The sequence below is a fragment of the Ambystoma mexicanum genome, chromosome 11 (genome assembly GCF_040938575.1).
Source record: "Ambystoma mexicanum isolate Mex_15411 chromosome 11, UKY_AmexF1_1, whole genome shotgun sequence".
Classification (NCBI taxonomy): Eukaryota; Metazoa; Chordata; class Amphibia; order Caudata; family Ambystomatidae; genus Ambystoma; species Ambystoma mexicanum.
The window spans coordinates 1,122,461,450-1,122,489,147 of record NC_090934.1 but is presented as its reverse complement, the minus strand read 5'-3'; the positions used below and the strand labels follow the sequence as shown (position 1 = coordinate 1,122,489,147).

The following is a 27,698-nucleotide window of genomic DNA, read 5'->3' as shown; positions in this document are numbered from 1 at the left end:
TGTGGACCAATCACGGACCACGGTGGTCCCAGGCATTCACACCACCCCAGACTCTCTGGCACCCAGGATGTGTATTGGGACCAGACATCCCAGCCCACACCCTGGAGGCACACAAACGACATGTAGAAGCCCGCGAAAGCAACCACGTTTCGCGGGAAAGTACATGCCCAAATAAGGAAGGCCCCGGGTCGCCCGACCTGGGGAAGGTGAAGGGAGCAAGACGGTCAGTGGACAGGACAAAGGAGCCTCGTGGTCTGGCCATTTTGGGAGCCAGGCCACCATTTTGGGTTCAGTGCGAAAAACGTGCTCAGAACGCCAAAAGGAGCTCAAAATAAACAAAACGATCGCTGCCACCATTCCAGTCCCTGAATGACTTGCACCGATCAAATACCATCCTAAAAGAGTATCTAGGGCCTGTAGAAGGCTAGAGACCCAAGAGAGCTGTAACTTAGCTTACAGTGCCCTCTTGTGTCATGTTGCACTAAAGCCGCAACATGATAAAAGAAACTACGGGAAACAGCGTTCCCCGGTACTGACTGTCTTAAGGGCAAGTCAGTTTCCCCGTAAGAAAGGAGCGAAAGCCCAGAGAAGTGCGGCAGAAGGCTGTACTTCTCTGGCAAAGTCAAGAACAAGGTTAAAAACAATAGCAAAAAGTTTAGGGGTTGCCACATGGAAGGAAAATTCCCTACAATTATGAAATCTTTCCTAACACTCGCCCCTCCCAGACTATGGACAGGGGGAACTAATCCACCCCTGGATGAGTCTCTTGTTCAGGTCGGTTAAACATTCTGGACAACTCATCAGCATTGCTATGTTGGACACCTGGCCTATGCTCAATAGTGAAGTCGAAGCCTTGTAGACTTATGGACCACCTAAGCAACTTTGGATTCTCCCCCTTCATGTTCATTAGCCACTTTAACGGCTTATGGTCAGTCTGCACAGTGAAGTGGGTCCCATAGAGGTAGGGCCTCAGCTTCCTTAGGGCCCACACAACAGAGAAACATTCTTTCTCTACCGTGGACCATCTGAGCTCTCTGTCCTTAAGCTGGCGACTAATAAAACCGATAGAGTGTTCCTTACCCTTCTCATCTACTTGTGATAGTACAGCTCCTATCCCAGTGTCAGAGGCATCCGTCTGCACGATAAAAGGTCTTTGATAATCAGGGGCCCTGAGCACAGGGGCCTGGCACAAGGAGTCTTTTAAGCCATTGAAGGCCTTCTCACACTCGTCGGTCCAAGTTACCTTCTTGGGTTTCTTCGGAGTTGTGAGGGCAGTCAGAGGAGCAGCTATGGTGCCATAGTCTGCCACAAAATTGCGATAATACCCCGTGAGTCCTAAAAAGGCTCTCACTTGGGTTTGCGTAGTGGGGGTAGGCCAGTCTTGTACTGCTTGTACTTTACTGGGTAGAGGCTGTATCCTCCCTCCACCTACTTCATGTCCAAGGTAAACCACTGAGCCTTGTCCAATCTGGCATTTACTAGCCTTTATGGTCAAGTGGGCTTTCCGAAGAGCCTGGAGCACAATCCCGAGGTGTTTCACATGGTCTTCCCAGGTGGCACTGAAAACTGCTATATCGTCCAGATATGCAAGACAGAATTCGTTCAACCCATTCAACACATGATTCACAAGCCTCTGGAAAGTGGCAGGTGCATTCTTCAACCCGAACGGCATTACCCGGAATTGGTAAAGGCCGTCTGGAGTAGAAAATGCTGTCTTCTCCTTGGCATGTTCTGCTAAAGCTATTTGCCAATAGCCAGCAGTGAGGTCAAACGTGCTGAGGTACTTGGAGGCACCCAAAGTATCCACCAGCTCATCTGTTCGAGGCAAGGGGTGTGCGTCTGTCTTGGTGACAGCATTCAGAGCCCTGTAATCCACGCAGAACCTCAATTCAGAAGTGCCTGCTTTTGGAACCAAAACCACAGGACTGGACCAAGGACTACTAGAGGGTTCAATCACCCCAAGGTCTAACATCTTGTTGACCTCGGTCTTAATATAAGACCGTACTTTATCTGACATCCTGTATCCCCTACTTTTGGTAGGTACACTGTCTCCTGTGTCAATGTTATGTTTGCACCAAGGTGTCAAACCAGGGGACTGTGAAAACAGGGGGGAAAACTGCCTAAGCAAACTTTTCACCTCAGCCTGCTGATCAGAAGTCAGGTGAGGGGCCACTCGGACACCCTCAACGGAGCTATCTGAAGGACCGCTTTGGAACAGGTCGGGGAGAGGTTCAGACTCCTCTTCCTCAACATCTGAAGCCAGTAGCAGTGCTGCGATTTCGACTCTTGGGACGAAAGCCTTCAGCCTATTCACGTGAAACACTTTTGGAGCCTGTCCAGGCCTTCCAAGGTCCACTAAATAGTTCACCTCACCCAGGGGCTCCACCACTGTGTAAGGGCCTGACCATTTGTCCTGTAAAGCTCGAGGCCTTATTGGATTCATGATCAGGACTTGCTGACCAGGTGTAAAGTTGATGAGGGAAGCTTTCTGGTCGTACCAATGTTTCACCAGCGCTTGCCCTGCCTTCAATTTATCACTAGCCAAGCCCATCAGAAGTACCATCCGTTTTCTGAGCCCTAGCACATAATCAACTACATTGGTAGTAACGGGGAGTGGGCATCTCCCATCCCTCTTTGACGATGGCTAAGGGTCCCCGTACGGGATGACCGAACAGAAGTTCGAAGGGGCTGAAGCCAACACCTTCCTGTGGTACCTCTCGGTAGGCAAACAGTAAGCATGAAACAAGAAGATCCCATTTTCTTCTCTGGGGCTCCTCCAGAGCCCCAATCATGCTCGTTAACGTCCTGTTGAAACGCCCCCCCAGACCATCGGTCTGGGGGCGGTATGCAGAAGAGAACCTGTAGGTGACCCCACATTCTTTCCACATAGCCTGCCTATACTTCGACATAAAGTTGCTGCCATGAGCCGACACAACTTCTTTAGGGAAGAAAACCCTAGTAAACCTGCCGAGTAAAGCTTCTGCAACTGGCTTGGCAGTTACAGTTGTAAATGGGACGGCCTCAGGATACCTGGTTGCATGGTCGACCAGCACCAGGATAAACCTATTGCCTGAGGATGTTTGCGGGTCAAGGGGACCAACCATGTCGATCCCTACCCTTTCAAATGGTACCCCCACAACTGGGAGCGGTACCAACGGAGCTTGGATTGTCGCGCCAACCTTACCAGACAATTGGCAGGAGGCACAACTCCTGCAGTGACTTTCTACTTGCACCCCCATCTTGGGCCAGTAGAAGTGCATGGATAACCTTTGCTTGATCCTCTTCATACCAAGGTGACCAGCAAGGGGAACTTCATGCGCCAACTGCAGGAGGAAGGGCCTAACAGCAAGGGAAACCACCAACCTCCTATGGTCTCCTTCTGTAGACTCTGCGGGCTCACTATACAGGAGTCCACCTTCCCAATAAATCCTATGCTTCCCAGGAGGTTCACCCTCAAGCTGGGAGCAGGCCTGTCTCCTTAGGCCTTCCAGAGATGGGCACTCACGTTGGCCTTTACTGAATTCGTCCCTATCAGGACCTCCTTCAACTAACAAGTCTTTTAGTTCAGGATGATCGTTGGGGTCGAATACTTCAGGCATCGCCACCTCCTCGTCAGGCCCGGGCGATTGACCAACTTCCTCCACCGCAGTGGTAGGCGAGCTCGGGGGAATATTCTCTTTCCCTCGTTTTGACTTGTAGACTCCTTTCGCCTTGGGTTTCCCCTTTGGCTGGGGCGGCGTATTGGACTTGGCCAATGCTGCCCGTGCTTGAGACCGTGTGTAGGGTCTTTCGGCAGTGTCTCCTACGAGCCCTAAAGCTCTGAGATCATTACCCAACAACACCTTTCCCGGGACGTTTCTCTGAATGGTCACTGGAATCCTGACTGCTGTACCATTTAAAGTAAGATTTACAGGGATCACGGGAAACATATGGAGGGGGCCGTCAGCCAATTTAGTGGGCATCAGAGTAGCTCTGGCAACTTCCTCTGAGTCTACCAAGGTAGAATCCACTACAGTGCGACTGCACCCACTATCCCTAAGAGCTGGAGTATCCACTCCATTGATCAGCACACTGTCCTTAAAGTAGTGCTTGGTATTATCCGGAATCCTAGCATAAGCCTCTGCGACTTTAGGCTCCCAGGAACCCAGGGACACTAAAACTACCTCAGCCTCTATTCCGCTGGGAAATGAGTCTGAGGAGAAGGATGCTCCTGTAATCTCTTCTTCCTCGTAGGAGGAGAAGGCCAGATTAGCGGAGTGGACCCCCAAAGGTCTAACCTTACAACGGGGATCCCCCTTCACATGGTCAGTTGCTCCACAAGAAAAACAAGCCCCAGTGGGTCTGTTTACGTAGGGAGGCTTAGTGTAACCAGAGTTCTGTTTCGGAGGCTGACCTCCACTACCCTGTGAGTTCTCTTGTGTCTTACCCTTGTTTTTCATTTTGTGGCCCTTATGGGAAGAAGATTTAGCAGATTCCCCACCCTCCATATCTTTGGACTTTTTCCCTTCCTCCTGCTTACCAGGATGAGTTTTGTCCTTATGGGACACTCGATGTGACACCCATAAGTCTGCTGTAATGGCCAGCTTCTTAGGATCTATCTCCCTCGAATCGGCCAAATGCTGCTTAAGCTCCGGGGAAGAAGAAGCAAAAATGTGTTCCAGCATGACAAGATTTATCATGCCTTCGAAGGTAGAAACCTTATAACCTTCAACCCAGCCAGTTAAGTTTTTCAAAGATTCAGCGACATAAGATACCCAAGTACCACCTTCCTTTTTCTTATACTCTCGAAAACGCTTTAAATATTGGGCCGGAGTGTTCCCAAACTTTAAAATGAGAGTTTGCTTTAACATTGCGAAATCAGCCCGCTCAGCCTTTGACATTTCCATAATGGCACTACAGCCAGAATGGGGCAGTCTACTGAGCAACCACGCAATCTTATCAGCATTGTCAACTTCTTGAACCTCGCATGCATACTCAAACGCATTCAGCCAGTCCATAATGTCATTCCTTTCTTCATACACACTGAGCAGATCTTTTGGAAACCGTGGATGAGAGGAAGCCCCAGACCCATGTCCAGGACCCTTGGACCCATTTGCAACCTGAAGCTTGGCCAGTTCCAACTGGTGATCCCTGTCTTTTTGTTTTTCTGCCTGTTCGATTATTAGTTTTGCTATGCTGAATTCAAGCTCCTGCTGCCTAAACCGCAGCTCTTGCTTCTTGAATTCAAGCATAGCATCCCCATCAACACTGGCAGAGGAAACATTAGACATCTCGTCCTCCCTGTCCTCGTGGTCGCGATGGATCAGTGCAGCGGCAGAACCGTCGGTTCTACCAGTGAGAGCAGCCCCACCACCTTCTGCACTGTCCTCGGAAGTTATAGCGTCAAGCTGCGCTTCTTGCCACGCCACGATTCTCTGGATCATTTCCAATTTTGTGCCTTGAGAGGAAACACCTCTCTCCGCACACATCTTTTTCAGCGTTTCTGATTTGGAAGCATTTAAAGTTAACAATGTATTTGCTTCCATACTGTTTGATAGGACTATGGCCTTTTTAAAGTTATATTACAACAATTCACTACGTGTACTGTTTGGAATAACCTGAAATGCCCTAGTTCGAGCGCAACACTGGATACCTTCAGTCGTATCCCACCGCTGTGCACCAATTTGTTAAGACGGATTTCTGAACTCTGTCCTGGTGGCGCAGAAGTTCAGAAGGCCAACCTAATTACTTGGAACAGGGTAACCTCTGGACAAGCCAGACCAATCAGGGTAGCGATCGCGGCGGTCAAGACTAGGTCTCAAGAGGGGTTAGGGTGACTGAAAGCCCGCAATGAGCACACAAAGCAAGAGCGCTTACAAACTACTCCAAACAGTTGTTATATCAAAAATAGATACACATTTATTTTAAGGCCTTTAAAACAATGACCGTAGCGAGAAAATCACACTATAACAATATTAATCCAACACATACCATATCAACACAATATATATACAAATACACAGTCGCAAGCGTTTAAAGCACGAAATATGTAGTCCACCTGAAAGGAAAGGAAAACAGGCAGTGCGATAACGCTTTAGACTCAGTTCGCCTTCAGAGGCACCTAACTAGATGGAAGTCCGATCCCTGCGAAGAGTGGAGCCTTGTGCTCAAAGTACCTGCCACGCCTGTGCCAACGGGCAAAAGGGGAAGCTCTTCGGAGGAAGACAGGCAGTTCGGGTTAGTGCACAGCAGAAGGAGTACAGGTTCCGCAACTCAAGCGCAGCCTCCACAGCGAGCAGAAGCAGAGCGCGAGTACGGCAAAAGGGTGCTGTTTTTACACAGCAGGGAAAAGCAATGGGATACTGCAGGAGGGCGACCAGATCCTAGCTAAACTACTCACCGGTCCCCGAAGCAAGCAGACCCAGGCTTCTCCACGTTAGTTTCAGCAGCTGGCAGGTTCAGAAGAGCAGGGAACGCCTCGTAGTCGTGTAGAGCAAAAAGACGTCCCAATCGACGAAACCAGCACAGTTTGTTGCCGCAGCAGGACAACGGAGCGGCCGTGTGTATTCAAGCCAAATGTACACTCCTCCCTTCAGACTTGGGAACGCCAAGTGTACGAAGCGTGGGAGAGTGACCAGGACTCGAAATACAACACAACCTGGCGGCAGTTACAGAGCAGGACTACCTTGTAAGCTGGTCAGTCAACTGGATGGCCCAGAGACACTTCCGAAGGCTTACTTGGCAGGAGATGATGAAGTCGCCGGGAATAGCTGTTCCTGCTATTCCAAAGGTCGAAGCACCAGTACAGGCCTTCTGGTTCGATCCAAGGAGGAAAGGGTTTCACAGGACGACAGCAGTGCAAAGGAGGATTCCTTCAGCGGGTCACCAGCGATTCCTCGGTCCAGCCTCTTGGTTGCAGGATACTTGGCTCCTGTATTCCTTCGTTCGTGAGAACTCAGGAGATCGACATGGTAGTGGTGTTTCCAGCCCCCTCTTATCCACGGTTCCCTTCGCGCCAAAACGGAGGGGAGCCAATGGGAGATCCGCTCATCAACACACATACCATATGTGGACCAATCACGGACCACGGTGGTCCCAGGCATTCACACCACCCCAGACTCTCTGGCACCCAGGATGTGTATTGGGACCAGACATCCCAGCCCACACCCTGGAGGCACACAAACGACATGTAGAAGCCCGCGAAAGCAACCACGTTTCGCTGGAAAGTACATGCCCAAATAAGGAAGGCCCCGGGTCGCCCGACCTGGGGAAGGTGAAGGGAGCAAGACGGTCAGTGGACAGGACAAAGGAGCCTCGTGGTCTGGCCATTTTGGGAGCCAGGCCACCATTTTGGGTTCAGTGCGAAAAACGTGCTCAGAACGCCAAAAGGAGCTCAAAATAAACAAAACGATCGCTGCCACCATTCCAGTCCCTGAATGACTTGCACCGATCAAATACCATCCTAAAAGAGTATCTAGGGCCTGTAGAAGGCTAGAGACCCAAGAGAGCTGTAACTTAGCTTACAGTTCCCTCTTGTGTCATGTTGCACTAAAGCCGCAACATGATAAAAGAAACTACGGGAAACAGCGTTCCCCGGTACTGACTGTCTTAAGGGCATGTCAGTTTCCCTGTAAGAAAGGAGCGAAAGCCCAGAGAAGTGCGGCAGAAGGCTGTACTTCTCTGGCAAAGTCAAGAACAAGGTTAAAAACAATAGCAAAAAGTTTAGGGGTTGCCACATGGAAGGAAAATTCCCTACAATTATGAAATCTTTCCTAACAGGCGACCCCGACTTCGAAGTCATTGTCGATGATTTCTTTGAGATTGTCGAAGCCAATGGTAATCCAGGAAAAGGTTTTCAAAAGAATTTTGTAAGTCTTTAACAGCCATCTATGGAGGTAATGGTCCTCATTACGAGTTTGGAGGCAGCCATGGAGCTATCAGCTCCATGGCTGCCTCCAAACCAGGCTCCTTTTACGGGTTCCTGCAATGGGGACTTACTAGGTCATTTCGACATAGGAGGACCCGGTAAGTCCTCCTTGCAGGAACCATTCCCCATTCCCATTTGAGCCCCCATAGGGCTCAATGGGAATGGGGATGGAGGTAACAACGGGCACAGTATAAGTGTCCCGTTGTTACCTCCCTCTTCCCCTTGCGGTACCTGCAAAGGACGCCTGGTTTTACCAGGCGTCCGATCCGGGTCCCGCGATGGGAAGCTTGTAATCAGCCCTGACGGAATGAAGGGGGCAGGTCCCATACCGGCCCCCTTCATTCCATCAGCGCAAGCCTCATCATGAGGCCCAATGAACCTTCAGATGATAACACACCACCATTTGGTTTACAATATGGCACCCCTAATGCACCAGATGAATTGATCTCTGATAAGTCTAGATTAAAAGACTTATATGACAACCTTCAGTTGGCCAGTGGGTTAGATACCTCTCCCAAGTTAGAATTTGAAAACCAGATCCTCCTGAACATGCTGACTCCTCATATAGGAAACTAATGAGTAAGGTTATTGAGTTGTTAGGTTGGAGCAGGCCTACTCCTTCTTTTGAGCAGGATGACATTACAGGTATCTTGGATCAAGGTCCCCAAAAAGATCAAATTTAGACATTTGACACCACACTACAAAAAAGGGTCTCCGCAAATTGGGAGACACCAGAGACTGTGGCTGCAGTGAATACAAATGTTGCTAAAAAATACAGACCATCTAGCAGCGACCCAGAGTATCTGACTAAACATCCAACACCAGAAGGTTTGGTGGTTATGATAGTTTATTTACATAGCGCCCATACACAATGGGCCTCCTTACGAGTGTGCTGGTCCGGCAACAATGGTGCCGGTATTCTACCGGCACCATTGTTACCGGACCAGCACACTCAGAGGTCTGCGAGCGGGTGCCTTTCAGCTTGCCAGGTCTGACCTGACCTGAACGTCACCCGCTCGCAGACCTTGATGGATGCACCGGCACAATTCATGAATGGCGCCGGTGCATCCGTTCTCCCCATCCCCATTGAGTCCAATGGGACTCGAATGGGAATGGGGAGTAATTTTTTCTGTAATGCCCCGGGCGCCAGAATAAAATGACTCTGGTGGCAATCGTGCCGGTGTTTACCGACACGGCTACCGCCGGACTCATAATGAGGCCCAATGTGTTTCAAAGCACTTCAAGAAAAGGGAGGGAGCATGGGAAAATTCAATGACATTCTTACATGCCGTGAACAGTAAGGATGTGAAATTAACTATCGTACTCGGCCTGATGACATTTCAGATAGTGCAAGAGCTAAAACATAGATAAGGAAGGGAGGGGGAGAGTGGGAAGGAAATGGAAACAGGCAGGCGACTACCGTACTAGGCCAGATGACATTTCTGGTAGAGCGAGAGAAAAACAAAAGGTGAGGGAGAGGGGTGCAGAAAGGGAGGGGAAGAACAGAACAAGCGACTATCGTACTAGGCCCGACGACAGTTCAGATAGTGCTGATGGGGGGTGGGAGAAACAATTAAGGGGATGGGGGTAGGAGACAGACGAGGTTGCTATCATACTAGGTCCAGGGACAATTCTGATAGAGTAAGTGCATAGAAGAAAGTAAGGGGAGGAGGGGAGGAAATAGGAAAAGGGAGAAAGGAAGAGGAGGAGAGAACAGAGATTAAGCAGTCAAAAGGAGTGGAGAAGCAAGAGGGGAGAGCAAATACAATTGCCGAAGTCAGTAGTAACACATAATGTTGCAAGCCAGGATACAAGATGAAGATGGGAACAGCATGATTCAGGGGCACCATGAGTAGAAGATGAAAAGGATGTCCAGCATGAGAGTTGATAAAGGGTGATGCACAGTGAATCAATGAAGTCCATAAAAGTAAAATCCAGCATTGGCCACACAACGGTGACGGTGAAACCAGAATGTATCAGGACAGACTCCTGCAGAAGTAGGCCGGATGGGGGGGAGGGGAGGGGCAGGGTAGAAGAACCAAGCAAAACAGGCATCACCTGTGTATGAGAAGGGTGGGGGGCACAAGGGCACATCACGGGGGGGGGGACCAGAGCGGGTAGGGATGGCCTGTGGGGACAGATGGAATAAACACATGTTGTTGCATGCTTACATGCTGTCTTCAGGCTGCTACATTTACCAATCAGTCAGCATACCCATCCAACCCTCCTGATAGGGATGATAAGAGCGTGGATGCCTGGGGGAAAAAAGATATTTACTGCAGGCAGTATGGCATTAAAGTCAACTAATGTGACTTGTACCTTGTCAAGGTTTACCTTTACCCTGTGGGACTGCGTACTTATGGCGGCTGACCACATCCCAGAAGGAGAGGAAAGAGACGGCTTCCTGGCAATCTTCAAGGATGGTAAGGAGTGTATTGGTGAATGTCTCCAGTCAGGTCTGGATACTGCACACAGCATCAGCAGATCTATGGCAACTAGCACAGTGTTATGCAGGATTGCTTGGTTGAAGAAGTCCTTGTTTGCACCAGATGTGCAAGCTAGACTACTCAACATGTCCTTTGACGGCACAAGGCTGTGTGGCAGCAAGGCGGATGAGAGTTTGGAAAAGCTTCAGACCTCAAAGAAGGCGGCTAAATCTCTTAGCACCGCCATAAGACAGCCTCAACACCCCTACTCTGGTTCATATTCCTAGAGGGGTAAGTCCTTTTGATTCTACTCTTCAATTGGAAGAGGAAGGGGACAAGCCGGTCAAAGAGGTCAGAGAAGATTCCCTTGTGGTGGACGAGGGAAAGGTGCTAAGCCAACCCAAGCAGCTGCAGTTTTACCATCAGCCGCCGCTTCAGCCACCTCAAAACCACTCTGAGGCCTTGACTCACAAGACCCCGTTGGAAGTCAGACTTACTCAGCATCTGAAAGAATGGCAGGGCATTACTTCAGATGCTTTGTGCACTGGAAACTGTAGCTCAAGGTTACTGCCTCCCTTTCCAAAAAAGGCCTCAGCATCATATGTTAGGCAGAAACCTGTGCAGTTCCCTTAGGGACCACTGCAAAAGGCTTAAGACTACAAGTGTTGGCAGTAATCCCAAATTGGTAGCAGTCTGTACCACCCAGATTTACCTGGTAGCTGCGGCTGAGCAGCCAGACTTCTCTCAAGAAGAGTTAGACAGTATATAGAGTATACAAAATAGGTACCAAAATACAGTAGCACAAGCAAACACTGACCAGAGCCTGGGTATAAAAGTATATAATTATTTATTTAAAAACACACTTTGTAAAATACACTAACACTAATATGGCAAGCAAGTTCAAACACAGTCACTATTACTATATATACATCCCTGATCACTTATTGAACAAGTCTTAGTTAAAACACCACTTATTTTCAGACAGAGGTGAGCGCTTAACCTAAGATGGCACTCCAATAAGTTAATTAAAAAGCGAGGGAAAAAGAATTAGGAACATACACAATACCAACACTTTAGGAGAACCAGAGCAAGTCAGAAAAAGCAGAATCTACTGAGGAGCAAGAAAGTCATAGGCCAGGCCCACTCTTGAAGAGAGCAAGGCGGAATGTGTCCAAGATCACACAGTTGAATAGTACTTTTAAAGAGTCGTTGCAAAGAGTTCAAAAAGGGTTGGCTCAAGTCAGGAAAAGTTAGTTAGTAGGTCCCAAGTCACCCCAGGATAGAAAGTCAAGGATTTACGGGACACCTTGAACAGTCTGTTGCAAGGGAGACCAGGCGGGACTCAGTACCTGAGAAAGCTCCAGCGGGGGCAGTTGTTCCTGCCTGTTAGGAAAGATTTCTTAATTGTGGGTAATTTTCCTTCCATGTTGGCAACCCCTAAACGTTTTGCTGTTGTTTTCCCCAGGATCTAGACTTTGCCAGAGAAGTGCAGCCTTCTGCCGCACTCCTCTGGGCTTTTGCTCCATTCTTATGGGGAAACTGACATGCCCTTAAGACAGTCAGTACCGGGAAACGTTGTTTTCCATAGTTTCTTTATGATGTTGCAGCTTTCGCGCAACATGGCACAAGAGGGCACTGTAAGCTAAGTTATTGCTCTCTTGGGTCTTTAGTCTTCTACAGGCCCTAGATACTCTCTTCGGATTGATAATGAACGGTGCAAGTGAATCACGGACAGGACTGGTGGCAGTGATCGTTCCTTTGTGTTTTTGAGCTCCTTTTGGCGTTTAAGCACGTTTCTCGCGCTCAGCCCAAAATGGTGGCCTGGCTCCCAAAATGGCCAGACCACGAGGCTCTTTGTCCTGTCTGCTGACCATCTTGCCCCCTTCACCTTCCCCAGGTCGAGCCGACCCGGGGCCTTCCTTATTTGGGCATGTACTTTCCCGCAAAACACAGATGTTTTCGCGGGCTTCTACAGGCCTTGTGTGTGCATCCAGGATGTGGGCTGGGATGTCTGGTCCCAATACACATCCTGGGTGCCAGAGAGTCTAGGGTGGTGTGAATGCCTGGGACCTCCGTGGTCCGTGATAGGTCCACGTATGGTGTGAGTGTTTTGTGAGCAGATCTCCCATTGGGTCCCCTCTGTTTTGGCGCGAAGGAAACCATGGATAAGAGGGGGCTGGAAACACAACAACCATGTTGATCTCCTGAGTTCTCACGAACAAAGGAATACAGGAGCCAAGTATCCTGTAAATACGAGGCTGAAGCGAGGAATCGCTGGCGACCCGCTGAAGGACTTCCCCTCTGCACTGCTGTCGCTTTGGAAACCCTTTCTACCTCTGATCGAACGAGAAGGCCTGTACTGGTACTTCGACCCCTTGGAATAGTGGGAACAACTATTCTCGGCATCTTCACCATCTCCTGCATGTAAGCCTTCGGAAGTGTCTCTGGCCCATCCAGCAGACTGACCAGCCTACCCAGGAGTCTTGCTCTGTAACCGCCGTCAGGTTGTGTTGTATTACGAGTCCTTGTCACTCTCACACGATTCGTACACTTGGCATTCCCAGGTCTGAAGTGAGTAGTGTACATTGGGCTGAAATACACACGGCCGCTCCGTTGCCCTGCTGTGGTAACAAACTGTGCGGGTTCACTGCGTTTGGGACATCCTCAACTGTAACTTCTGCTGCTGCGGAATCTACACGACGCTGAGACGTCCCCTGCTCATATCTGAACCTGCCAGCACTGAAACTGACGCAGAGAAGCCTGGGTCTGCCTGCATCGGGGACCGGTGAGTAGCATCGCTAGGAACTGGTCGCCCTCGTGCAGGAGCCCATAGCTTTCCCCCGCTGTGTCTAACAGCACGCTTTTCCATACTCACGCTCTGCTTCTGCCCACAGTGGAGGCTGCGCTTGAGTCGCAGAGCTCTGTTCATCTTCATTTGTTCATCGAACTAAACTGCCTGATTCCCTCGAAGAGACTCCCCTTTTGCCCGTTGGCACCAGCGTGTGCAGGTACTTTTGAGCACAAGGCTCCACTCTTCGTAGGGCTTGGACTTCATTTTAGTTAGATGCCTCTGAAGGCGGACTGGGTCTAATTATTATTAGCACTGCCTGTTTTCCTCCCCATCTAGATGGTCTACACATTTCGTGCGTCTAACTCGTTAGACTCGTTCTGTATTTGTATATATATTGTATTAGATTTGTATGTGTTGGTTTACTTGAGTTTTATTGTGATTTCTCGCTACAGTCAATGTTACAAAGGCCTTGTAATAAATGTGTCTATATTTTTAATATAACACCTGCTTGGAGTAATTTGTAAGTGTCCTTGCTTTGTGTGCTCATTGTGGGCTTTCAGTCACCCTCACCCCTCTTGAGACCTAGTCTTGACCGCCGCGATCGCTACCCTGATTGGTCTGGCTTGTCCAGAGGTTACCCTGTTCCAAGAAACTAGGCTGGACTTCTGAACCTCTCCCCCTCCAGGACAGAGTTCAGAAATCCATCTTAACAAATTGGTGTACAGCGGTGGGATACGACTGAAGGTATCCAGTGTTGCACACGAGTGAAGGCATTTCAAGTTATTCCTACCTGGACACATAGTGAATTGTCATAGTATAACTTTTAAAAGGCCATAGTCCTATCTAACAGTATGGAAACAAATACCTTCTTAACTTTAAATGCTTCTAAATCCGAAACATTGAAAAAGATGTGTGCAGAGAGAAAGGTTCTCCTCCCAAGGCACCAAAATGGATATGATCCAAAGAATCGTGGCGTGGCAAGAAGCGCAGCTTGACGCTATAACTTCTGAGGACAGTGCGGAAGGAGGTGGGGCTGCTCTCACTGGTAGAACCGACGGTTCTGCTGCTGCACTGGTCCACCGCGACCACCAGGAAAGGGAGGATAAGATGTCTAATGTTTCCTCTGCCAGTGTTGATGGGAAGGCCATGCTTGAATTCAAGAAGCAAGAGCTGCTGTTTAAGCAGAAGGAGCTTGATTTCAACATGACCAAACTAAGAATCGAACAGGCCGAAAAACAGAAAGACAGGGATCAGCAGTTGGAACTGGCCAAGCTTCAGGTTGCAAATGGATCCAAGGGCCCTGGACATGGGTCTGGGGCCTCCTCTCATCCATGGTTTCCAAAAGATCTGCTCAGTGTGTATGAGGAAAAGAATGACATTATGGACTGGCTGAATACGTTTGAGTATGCATGCGAAGTTCAACAAGTTGACAATGCTGATAAGATTGCCTGGTTACTCAGCAGACTGCCCCATTCTGGCTGTAGTGCCATTATGGAAATGTCGAAGGCTGAGCGAGCAGATTTCGCAATGTTAAAGCAAACTCTCATTTTAAAGTTTGGAAACACTCCTGCCCAATATTTAAAATGATTCGGAGAGTATAAGAAAAAAGAAGGTGGTACTTGGGTATCTTATGTAACCGAATCCTTAAAAAACTTGACTGGCTGGGTCGAAGGTTATAAGGTTTCTACCTTTGAAGGCATGATAAGTCTTGTCATGCTGGAACATATTTTTGCATCTTCTTCCCTGGAGCTTAATCAGCATTTGGCCGATTCGAAGGAGATAGATCCTAAGAAGCATGCATTGCCGCAGATTCATGGGTGTCACATCGAGTGTCCCATAAGGACAAAACTCATCCTGGTAAGCAGGAGGAAGGGAAAAAGTCCAAAGATAAGGAGGGTGGAGAATCTGATAAATCTTCTTCTCAAAAGGGCCACACAAAGAAAAATAAGGGTAAGACACAAGAGAACTCACAGGGTAGTGGAGGTCAGCCTCCGAAACAGAACCCTGGTTACAATAAACCTCCCTATGTAAACAGACCCAATGGATCTTGTTTTGCTTGTGGAGCAACTGACCACGTGAAGGGGGATCCCCGGTGTAAGGTTAAACCTTTGGGGGTCCACTCCGCTAATCTGGCCTTCTCCTCCTACGAGGAAGAAGAGATTACAGGAGCATCCTTCTCCTCAGACTCCTTCCCCAGAGGGATAGAAGCTGAGGTAGTTTTAGTTTCCCTGGGTTCCTGGGAGCCTAAAGTCGCAGAGGCTTATGCTAGGATTCCAGATAATACCAAGCACTACTTTAAAGACAGTGTGCTGATCAATGGAGTGGATACTCCAGCTCTTAGGGATAGTGGGTGCAGTCGAACTGTAGTGGATTCTACCTTGGTAGACTCAGAGGAGGTTGCCAGAGCTACTCTGATGCCCACTAAGTTGGCTGACGGCCCTCCTCGCATGTTTCCAGTAATACCTGTAAATCTTACTTTAAATGGTACAGCAGTCAGGATTCCAGTGAGCATTCAGAGAAACGTCCCAGGAAAGGTCTTGTTAGGCAATGATCTCAGAGCTTTAGGGCTCGTAGAAGACACTGCCGACAGACCCTGCACACGGTCTCAAACACGGGCAGCATTGGCCAAGACCAATACGCCGCCCCAGCCGAAGGGGAAACCCAAGGCGAAAGGAGTAAGCAAGTCAAGACGAGGGAAAGAGAACATTCCCCCGAACTCGCCTACCACTGCGGTGGAGGAAGTTGGTCATTCGCCCGGGCCTGACGAGGAGGTGGCGATGCCTGAAGTATTTGACCCCAACGACCATCCGGAACTAAAAGACTTGTTAGTAGAAGGTGGTCCTGACAGGAAAGAATTCAGTAAAGGCCAACGTGAGTGCCCATCTCTGGAAGGCCTAAGGAGACAGGCCTGCTCCCAGCTTGAGGGTGAACCTCCTGGGACGCATCGGATATATTGGGAAGGTGGACTCCTGTATAGTGAGCCCACAGAGTCTACAGAAGGAGACCATAGGAGGTTGTTGGTTCCCCTTGCTGTAAGGCCCTTCCTCCTGCAGCTGGCGCATGAAGTGCCCCTTGCTGGTCACCTTGGTATTAAGAGGCCCAAGCAAAGGTTATCCATGCACCTCTACTGGACCAAGATGGGGGTGCAAGTAGAAAGTCACTGCAGGAGTTGTGCCTCCTGCCAGTTATCTGGTAAGAGTGGCTCAACAATCCAAGCTCCATTGGTACCACTCCCAGTTATGGGAATACCATTCGAAAGGGTAGGGATCGACATTGTTGGTCCCCTTGACCCACAGACATCCTCAGGCAATAGGTTTATCTTGGTGCTAGTCTACTATGCTACCAGATATCCTGAGGCCATCCCATTGAAAACTGTAACTGCCAAGTCAGTTGCAAAAGCGTTACTTGGCATCTTTACTAGGGTTGGCTTCCCTAAAGAAGTTGTGTCTGACAGAGGCAGCAACTTTATGTCAAAGTATATGCAGGCTATGTGGAAAGAATGTGGGGTCACCTACAAGTTCTCTTCTGCATACCACCCCCAGACCAATGGTCTGGTGGAACGTTTCAACAGAACGTTAAAGAGCATGATTGGGGCTCTAGAAGAACCTCAGAGAAGAAAATGGGATCTTCTTTTACCATCCTTACTGTTTGCCTACCGAGAGGTACCACAGGAGGGTGTTGGCTTCAGTCCCTTCGAACTTCTGTTCGGTCATCCTCTACGGGGATCCTTAGCCATAGTCAAAGAGGGATGGGAGATGCCCACTCCCCCTGTTACTACCAACGTAGTAGATTATGTGCTGGGGCTCAGAAAACGGATGGTACTTCTGATGGGCTTGGCTAGTGATAAATTGAAGGCAGGACAAGCGCTGGTGAAACATTGGTATGACCAGAAAGCTTCCCTCATCAACTTTACACCTGGTCAGCAAGTCCTGATCATGAACCCCATAAGGCCTCGAGCTTTACAGGACAAATGGTCAGGCCCTTACACAGTGGTGGAGCCCCTGGGTGAGGTTAACTATTTAGTGGACCTTGGAAGGCCTGGACAGGCTCCAAAAGTGTTCCACGTAAATAGGCTGAAGGCTTTCGTCCCAAGAGTCGAAATCGCAGCACTGCGACTGGCTTCAGATGTTGAGGAAGAGGCGTCTGAATGTCTCCCCGACCTGTTCCAAAGCGGTCCTTCAGATAGCTCCTTTGAGGGTGTCCGAGTGGCCCCTCACCTGACTTCTAATCAGCAGGCTGAGGTGAAAAGTTTGCTTCGGCAGTTTTCCCCCCTGTTTTCACAGTCGCCTGGTTTGACACCTTGGTGCAAACATAACATAGACACAGGAGACGGTGTACCTACCAAGAGTAGGGGATACAGGATGTCAGACAAAGTACGGTCTTACATTAAGACCGAGGTCAACAAGATGTTAGACCTTGGGGTGATTGAACCCTCCACTAGTCCTTGGTCCAGCTCTGTGGTTTTGGTTCCAAAGGCAGGCACTTCTGAATTGAGGTTCTGCGTGGATTACAGCGCTCTGAATGCTGTCACCAAGACAGATGCACACCCCTTGCCTCGAACAGATGAGCTGGTGGATACTTTGGGTGCCTCCAAATACCTCAGCACGTTTGACCTCACTGCTGGCTATTAGCAAATAGCTTTAGCAGAACATGCCAAGGAGAAGACAGCGTTTTCTACTCCAGACGGCCTTTACCAATTCAGGGTAATGCCGTTCGGGTTGAAGAATGCACGTGCCACTTTCCAGAGGCTTGTGAATCATGTGTTGAATGGGTTGGACGAATTCTGTCTTGCATATCTGGATGATATAGCAGTTTTCAGTGCCACCTGGGAAGACCATTTGAAACACCTCGGGATTGTGCTCCAGGCTCTTCAAAAAGCACACTTGACCATAAAGGCTAGTAAATGCCAGATTGGACAAGGCTCAGTGGTTTATCTTGGACATGAAGTAGGTGGAGGGAGGATACAGCCTCTTCCCAGTAAAGTACAAGCAGTACAAGACTGGCCTACTCCCACTGCACAGACCCAAGTGAGAGCCTTCTTAGGACTCACGGGGTATTACCGCAACTTCATGGCAGACTATGGCACCATAGCTGCCCCTCTGACAGCCCTCACTACTCTGAAGAAACCCAAGAAGGTAACTTGGACCGACGAGTGTGAGAAGGCCTTCAACGGCTTAAAAGAATCCTTGTGCCAGGCCCTGTCCTCAGGGCCCCTGATTATCAAAGACCTTTTATTGTGCAGACGGACGCCTCTGACACTGGGATAGGAGCTGTACTATCGCAAGTAGATGAGAAGGGTAAGGAACACCCTATTGGTTTTATTAGTCGCCAGCTTAAGGACAGAGAGCTCAGATGGTCCACAGTGGAGAAGGAATGTTTCTCTGTTGTGGGGGCCCTACGGAAGCTGAGGCCCTACCTGTATGGGACCCACTTCACTGTGCAAACTGACCATAAGCCCTTAAAGTGGCTAATGAACATGAAGGGAGAGAATCCAAAGTTGCTTAGGTGGTCCATAAGTCTACAAGGCTTCGACTTCACTATTGAGCATAGGCCAGGTGTCCAACATAGCAATGCTGATGGGTTGTCCAGAATGTTTAACCGACCTGAACAAGAGACTCATCCAGGGGTGGATTAGTTCCCCCTGTTCATAGTCTGGGAGGGGCGAGTGTTAGGAAAGATTTCTTAATTGTGGGTAATTTTCCTTCCATGTGGCAACCGCTAAACTTTTTGCTGTTGTTTTCCCCAGGATCTAGACTTTGCCAGAGAAGTGCAGCCTTCTGCCGCACTCCTCTGGGCTTTCGCTCCATTCTTACGGGGAAACTGACATGCCCTTAAGACAGTCAGTACCGGGAAACGTTGTTTTCCGTAGTTTCTTTATCATGTTGCATCTTTTGCGCATCATGACACAAGGGGGCACTGTAAGCTAAGCTACTGCTCTCTTGGGTCTCTAGTCTTCTACAGGCCCTAGATACTCTCTTTGGATTGATAATGAACGGTGCAAGTGAATCACGGACGGGACTGGTGGCAGCGATCGTTTCTTTGTGTTTTTGAGCTACTTTTGGCGTTTAAGCCCGTTTCTCGCGCTTAGCCCAAAATGGTGGCCTGGCTCCCAAAATGGCCAGACCACGAGGCTCTTTGTCCTGTCTGCTGACCGTCTTGCCCCCTTCACCTTCCCCAGGTCGAGTCGACCCAGGGCCTTCCTTATTTGGGCATGTACTTTCCCGCGAAACACAGATGCTTTCGCGGGCTTCTACAGGCCTTGTGTGTGCCTCCAGGATGTGGGCTGGGATGTCTGGTCCCAATACACATCCTGGGTGCCAGAGAGTCTAGGGTGGTGTGAATGTCTGGGACCTCCGTGGTCCGTGATAGGTCCTCGTATGGTGTGAGTGTTTTGTGAGCAGATCTCCCATTGGGTCCCCTCTATTTTGGCGCGAAGGAAACCATGGATAAGAGGGGGCTGGAAACACCACAACCATGTTGATCTCCTGAGTTCTCACGAACAAAGGAATACAGGAGCCAAGTATCCTGCAACTACGAGGCTGAACCGAGGAATCGCTGGCGACCCGCTGAAGGACTGCTCCTCTGCACTGCTGTCACTTTGTGAAATCCTTTCTACCTCTGATCGAACAAGAAGGCCTGTACTGGTACTTCGACCCCTTGGAATAGTGGGAACAACTATTCTCGGCAGCTTCACCATCTCCTGCATGTAAGCCTTTGGAAGTGTCTCTGGGCCATCCACCAGACTGACCAGCCTACCCAGGAGTCTTGCTCTGTAACCGCCGTCAGGTTGTGTTGTATTACGAGTCCTTGTCACTCTCACACGATTCGTACACTTGGCATTCCCAGGTCTGAAGTGAGTAGTGTACATTGGGCTGAAATACACACGGCCACTCCGTTGACCTGCTGTGGTAACAAATTGTGCGGGTTCACTGCGTTTGGGACATCCTCAACTCTAACTTCTGCTGCTGCGGAATCTACACGACGCCGAGACGTCCCCTGCTCGTATCTGAACCTGCCAGCACCGAAACTGACGCGGAGAAGCCTGGGTCTGCCTGCATCGTGGACCAGTGAGTAGCATCGCTAGGAACTGGTCGCCCTCCTGCAGGAGCCCATAGCTTTTCCCCGCTGTGTCTAACAGCACGCCTTTCCGTACTCGCGCTCTGCTTCTGCCCACAGTGGAGGCTGCGCTTGAGTCGCGGAGCTCTGTTCATCTTCATTTGTTCATCAAACTAAACTGCCTGATTCCCTCGAGGAGACTCCCCTTTTGCCCGTTGGCACCAGCGTGTGCAGGTACTTTTGAGCACAAGGCTCCACTCTTCGTAGGGCTTGGACTTCCTTTTAGTTAGATGCCTCTGAAGGCGGACTGGATCTAATTATTATTCCCACTGCCTGTTTTCCTCCCCATCTAGGTGGTCTATACATTTCGTGCGTCTAACTCGTTAGACCCGTTTTGTATTTGTATATATATTGTATTAGCTTTGTATGTGTTGGTTTACTTGAGTTTTATTGTGATTTCTCGCTACGGTCAACGTTACAAAGGCCTTGTAATAAATGTGTCTATATTTTTAATATAATACCTGTTTGGAGTAATTTGTGAGTGTCCTTGCTTTGTGTGCTCATTGCGGGCTTTCAGTCACCCTCACTCCTTTTGAGACTTAGTCTTGACCGCCGCGATCGCTACCCTGATTGGTCTGGCTTGTCCAGAGGTTACCCTGTTCCAAGAAACTAGGCTGGCCGTCTGAACCTCTGCCCCTCCAGGACAGAGTTCAGAAATCCATCTTAACACTGGCAGCGGGTGCAAGTCGGTGCTTCGTCCAGGGGAAGAGGAGATCTCGACGTGGAGGAAAGCTGGAGGTCGTTGCACTGCCAGGGAAGAAACCAGCCGCAGAGTTTCCCGGTTAAAAGGTACTACCCTTTTATTCGCGGTAGTGGTGAAGCGTGGCTATCCGGCCGCCGGGGTGCTTGGCACGGGCGATTCGACCACGAGACGATCCAGGAAGGTGAAAAAGAGGGCGAACTGGTTATCCCCACCAGCTCAGAGAAAGAAGACTCTCCGGGATGAAGATCTTCTCTGTCGTTGGGAAGTGGTGAGACGGTTCAGCAGGGCTCCACCGGTGGTGTCGTCGTTGCAGGTCGGCTCAGCTTCTCCCTCTTCGGATTCTTTGGTCCTGTGGCGACTTCTCAAGTTCCAGTCCCCAAATCCCTGCTTTTATGCAGAAAACCTCCATTCATCAGTCCTAGCTGTCACTCAAACATGCTAAGGCTCACCACTGGGCCATTCACACAAGAGTGCGACTTGAGTTGCCGAGGGAACTCAGTCCAGGGTGCCTAAACCCCCCTCCCACACATCCTGTAGACCCAGACAGAGTGGCACCACTTTTGGAGGCTTCTGTGGAGAAGCCTGCCAAAAAGTGGAACAAAGGGCTCGACTTGGGTTGGAGTTACAGAGGCGAACACAAACGCCATTTCAAAACCGAGTCCTGGCAAAAAGACCCAACCGGGGAATAAATATTAAATAAATAACCCGGCGGTATCTTTAACATTGCACCAAAAGTGGTGCATTTAAAATGAATGGGAAAATCCCATAGGACATTTTCTGGCAGAATATTTCGCGTGGTAACCACTGCCACCAGCCAGAAACTCGACAAGGGGGGACTGCACAGTGACCCCTCGAAAAACAGACCCAGGGGCAATCTAATTACCCCTACCAGTACTTCCACAATATGATGGTTTGTACTGGTTCTGTTCACAATTTAAGACTAGTAAAGTCAATGGTGACTTTACATGCCCTGGGAGACAGTATTCAGTCCCAGGGTATGGAGTCTATGTTTGGGGGTCACTATGACACCCCTGTGTTACTGCACTGAGGGTGCTGTGTAACACACATACCAAAAATACATGAAACCCTATGGAGTAAAAGACCCCATAGCCCATTAAACACATTACAAAGTCAAAGGATATCTCAAATCATGTCTAAGAATGGGAGAAAAAGAGTCTCACTCTTGGCAGGAGAATAAAATAAACCCCAAAAATCCAGAAAAGCTGCTGGGGGACTCGCTAGGTTTGGGAAATTAGCCTTAACAGAGAATTCTCCCTAACATCATCCACCAGGGAACAACTCTTTCAAAATTCCGGATCCGCTCCTTGTGCAAGAAATATTGACCCTGCTAGAGAAAGTGGAAAGGAACAAGGGTTGTTATTCCCCTTACTTTCTGATTCCCAAAAAGGACGTAGTATTGAGACTCATCTTGGACTTAAGAAACTTGAACAAGTTCCTCTGGAAGGACAATTTCAAGATGGTTACCCTTTTCCCAAATCCTTCAGGCTCTCCAACTCCAAGACTGAATGGTATCATTGGACCTTCAGGATGCTTACTTTCATGTGTCTATCCATCTCAAGCACAGAAGGTACCTGAGGTTCGCGGTTCTCATTATCAGTTTTGAGTTCTGCCATTGATGGCAGTGGTTGCAGCGGGTCTCGGAAGAAGGGGGATTCACGTCTACCCCAACATAGATGATTGGCTGATCAGGGCTCTTTCACCCAAACAAGCCCGGGAACATCTCAGCATAAGTTGCCACTCTCTTCACAAACTGGGCATCTCCCTCAATTACAAGAAGTTTCACTTGATAGCATCTCAAAGACTCCAATGTATTGCCTCAGTCCTGGTTGCTTTCTCAGGGAAAGCCTCGCCACCCGAGGTGAGAGCTCAACTTATTCTGCTGGTGGTCACCAAATTTCAGAGTGCCCAGTATCATCCTGCCTTTGGTTTTATGAGGTTCCTCGGTCTCATGGCATCCTGCATTTTTCTGGTGCCAGAGGATCAACCTGACAATGAGATTGCTTCAATGGGCTCTCAGGACTCAATGGTCCCAGTTTTCAGGCAGAATGTCAGACCACCTGAAACTTCAAAGCAGACTCTCTCAAGGCCTTCTATGGTGGGCTTGCAAGGACCACATTCTCAAGGGAGAATCTTTTTGGCAGCCATTGCCGGAGATAACGGTAGTGATGGACGCCTCACTCACGGGTTGGGGAGCCCACACCAATGATCGGACAATCAGCGGTCGTTGGTCTCCATTGGAGTCCAAACTACATATCAATCTTTTGGAGCTGAGGGCAGTCAGACAAGCGCTGAAGGCCTTTCTGCCCTTCGTATGGGGAAAGAATGACCTGATAATGACGGACAACACAGTGGCCATGACTACCTCAACAAGAGATGAGGTATATTGTCACTACCACTCTGCAGAGGCAATGCAGCTCTGGTTCTGGGCAATACAAGAAGGAATCTATCGGCAGTTCAACTACTCGGAGAGGAGAACACGGCAGCGGACGCTCTGAGCAGGCAGAGCACAGTCTCCCACGAGTGGGAACTAGCTCAGGAAGTTCTTCAAGAGATCTTCACCCTTTGGGGAACTCCTCAAGTGGATCTGTTCGCGACCATTGTCAACCGGAATTGCAAGCTGTTCTGCTCCTGGGAATTTCACCCAGGAGGAGCTCTAGTGGACGCATTCATAGTAGGCTGGGAGTTTCTACTCCTGTATGCATTTCCTTCAGTCCCGTCATTCCTCAAGTGGTCAGGAGGTTGAGAAAGTTCGGGAAACCCATGATCCCTGATTGCCCCGGATTGGACCAGAAGGACATGGTATCCAGACCTTTTGGACATGTCCATCGGCCCTCCATTACGTCTTCAACAAAGAGAGCATATTCTCTTGCGAGAGGAAGGTCGGGTTCTCCATCCAGAGGTCAAGACACTCAGCCTTCACGCATGGTTTCTGAGGGGCTGAAGTACAAGGATGACATAATGCATGACGTAATTGAGATCTTACTTTCGGCCAGAAGGCCAGCAACCAAATCTTTGTACCACTGACGTTGGAACAAGTTCAGAAGTTGGTGCACGGATAAGAATGTGGATCCTTTTCTATGTGACACACATATGGTGCTTTCCTTTTTGTTACATTTGGCAAATCTGGGGCTCCAGATCGGAACAATTAAAGGTTACCTGGCAGTTCTATCTATTTTCAAGTGCTCTTCAAAGGAGGATTCATATTTTAAGATCCCTCTGATTGTTCAATTCCTAAAAGGTCTTACTAATGTATTTCCACCAGTTCCATTCAATGTTCCTGTATGGGATCTCAATCTGGTGTTATGATTTCTAACATGCATTACTTTTGAGCCTTTACACTCATGTCCATTAAGACTTTTAACATACAAAACTGTTTTTCTTATTGCAATAACTTCAGCCCGCAGGGTAAGCGAGTTGCAGGCTCTTTCCTGTAAACCTCCACATACGGTTTCCTATGAAGACAAGGTTGTTCTCAAGGTGAAACCTTCTTTTTTACTTAAGGGAGTCTCACACTTCCACTTGTTGCAAAAAATAATTTTGCCAACTTTCTATCCACCTCCCCACCGGAGGAAAGATTACATAGACTGGACCCAAAAAGGGCTCCCAGTTTTTACATATCTAGAATGGCTATATTATATTCATTGGCTATACTGGCCCTAAATTGGGTCTAGCTGTTACAAAACAAACCATATCCAGATGGTTCATTCTGTCTATTGGTGAATGTTACAGATTAACAGGCAAGGACCGGCCGGAAGCCCTAAGAGCATATTACACAAGGGGCTAGGCAACCTCTGCTGCTCTTCAAAGAGGTTTTCCAATCAAAGACATTTGTTCAGTGGCCACTTGGTCGTCTGTTCACACTTTTGTGAGACATTACTGCCTGGATTCTTCTTCCAGTCAGGGAGGACAATTTTCAAAAGTGGTCCTTCATTCGGTCCATGATTAGAACAAAATATAATTCGTACTCCCACCACCAAATTATTACTGCTTTGGGAGTCTATCATAAGATGAGGAATGCATGGGAGGACAAATCCATTCAAAGAACAAGTTACTTACCCATGGTAACATTCTTTCGATTGGATGTTCCTCCCACGTATTCCTCATCGCCCCTCCCAGCCTACCCCACCGTACAATTCATGTGTTCTTAAAATTTACGCTTTCTTGGAGCCAACGGTCCATGGTACGACTGGTAATTTCTCTTCAGGAGGGGGAAAAACAGAACTGAAGCCAACAGGCACTGCGTGCTCTTCTTATACTGATGATGACATCGACAGTCGAACGGAGGCCCTCGAGGGTCATCCACTGGACGAAACAGCACACATTGCCCCTCTCCGAAACAGTTGAAGCTGGAAGGATAATTATCATAAAATGATAAATACTTGGGAGGAACATCCAATTGAAAGAAAGTTAGCATGGGTAAGTAACTTGTTCATCTCAGTGGACAGTGTGTATATTTCAGTATCTAATGTATGCATTTCAATATATGATATATACACATCTCAGTATGAAATGTATACATTTCAGTGTTCAGTATATACATTTATAAATCTTGAATTGTGTCCCAAACGGTGCCCCATACAAACCCAACTTATATTGATTTAACTGCCAGGTCTCTCAGGTTTTTAATTGCAAAGGGGGTGGGGTGGCTTTAGTTCATTTGATATGTTATGTCACTGATTTCACTCTTTTATCTAACAGGATTTCTCTTTATTTATTGTTTGCCAGGTGCAGGGAAGAAGATGCTGCCATTTATCAAGCGTCCGCAAGAAACAGCAAAGGCATTGTGTCTTGTTCTGGTGTTTTAGAAGTTGGAACCATGACTGAGTATAAAATACATCAGAGATGGTTTGCAAAGCTTAAGCGAAAAGCGGAAGCCAAAATGCGGGAAATAGAGCAGAGTAGAAAGCGTGGCAAAGAAAATGTGTTGGATAAGTTGAGGACACTGAGCCCTGAAAGGATTCAACGAAAGAGAAGATTCTCAGCAGAAGATGGTAAAAAATCACCATCATCGGTGGACAGTGAGGATGTGATCAAGGTCCATATTCCAGATTCCACTTCCAGGTTAGATGCTGGTGGTGATTCAGTCAAACAGCAGTTGATAAATGGAGAAAGCGAATTTCCATCTGAAGTCCTGTCAAGACAAAGTGGAGATGAAATGACCACAAATGGCTATACCTCTTCAGAGAATATAGTGGACGATGGAAAGGAATTCCTTGCGTATGTGTGTGAAACAGTGGAGACCATAACGAAAAGGCCTGCTACTAAAGAATCCACTGCCAAAAAGAAAAAGAAAGAAGATGAATCCGTGGGAATCCCCTTAGACCTAAAACGAGAGGAAAAAGCAAGTGCAAGTACCATGCAAAAAAATCAAGCCCCAAGTCCTGTCCCAGTAAAGTCACGATTTTCAGCAGCGCCACCTAAAAATCAGGCCCATGAAAAAATGGAAGTGGAGAAGGCAGCAGCCATACAGTTAAACAGAAAAGGTGTAACTGTATCTCCTAAAATCGCTAAAATGGTGTTTGCAAAGGATGCTAAAAAAACTAAAGATGTTGTGAGTCATAAAAACAAAGAACCTGAAATCTGTAACACTCAAATGTGTTCATCAGCGCAAAAGGGAGAAGGCTATTTTTCTCTGAGAGACATGTATTTGGAAAACACAATATTGCCTTCTGAAGAAAAGAAAACACCTCCAATTCCAGAAAGAGTGCGAAGTAAGACAAAAACTGACCCCCAGTGCTTAAAAATCCCCAAAGAGAAGCCCACTGAAAGTTCACAACATTTACCCTCACAGTCTGGACAAGAATGCCCCAACGTAACTCCCAGACAAGACCAAAGTAATAGAGAAGCACATTTTACACATGAACTACAGGCAACAGGAGCAAGGCTGATGCAAAGTGATGTAAAATCTCCATATGTAGATTCTAAGAACATGGATCTCAAACATCAAAGTCTAGTGACTGACCCGATTCCTGAGATTCAAAGTTCTCTTTGTGTCGAAAAAGGGCCAGTTTCTCAAACAATTTCCTTACCCACCACCCCATCTGTGAACAAACCTGAAAAAGGTTTTGCGGAATCAATCCAGTTGGAATCTGAACTACAAGATGTGGAACCTAGCAGTCAATCTCTTTCTGTTAAACAAACAACTACTACTTCTGAGAAAGTTGATGTAAAGTTCTCACCTGAAACACATGAAGAACCACTAGTCCTTGAAGCACCGAGTTTGGAGGTAAGCTATACAAAGAAACAAACCACACAGGGAAGATTACTGTAGCAATTGGACAGCAGCACTATTTTCTTTCAGGTGCTGACTTGAGCACATAGTTGTAAGCATTATGCTTTCCCGTGGACATTTTTGAATAGAAGACGATAAACACATTGGTTATGTTCACTAAATGAGTTTAAAAGTGCTGTGACTATTTCCTATAACGTATCTTTCCATTATTATGTGACTGACAATAAGTCTTTTACAAATGTGCTCATTGTGATATGCTTTTTGGTCAGCATCATCACTTTTAAGGCAGCAACGACATAGCATGTGACACCTTTTGCCAGTGAGTATTATCCTCCCAACGATTCGTAAGCTTCTCCTCAGATTCGTAAGCTTAGAATAATTCTATACTGCCAGTCTGGATGCTGTAACACTCTTTTTAAAATTTCAAATGAAATGTTAAAAATAAAAGATACCTTTGTGCACTTAAATGTTTTTACTGAAGTTTTTGTTTACTGAGTATATTA

General features: G+C 48.1%; 1 protein-coding gene across 2 annotated transcripts in view; it reads left to right on the top strand.

Moving 5' to 3' along the window:
• The window catches only part of ALPK3 (alpha kinase 3), a 1,238,914-nt gene that overhangs the window by 544,016 nt on the left and 667,200 nt on the right, over window positions 1-27,698 (top strand). For both annotated transcript variants that reach the window (XM_069624457.1, XM_069624456.1), the window contains one exon: window positions 25,689-27,189. In XM_069624457.1, the coding sequence (XP_069480558.1) occupies window positions 25,689-27,189 (1,501 nt within the window). The remainder of the gene's footprint in view (window positions 1-25,688; window positions 27,190-27,698) is intronic.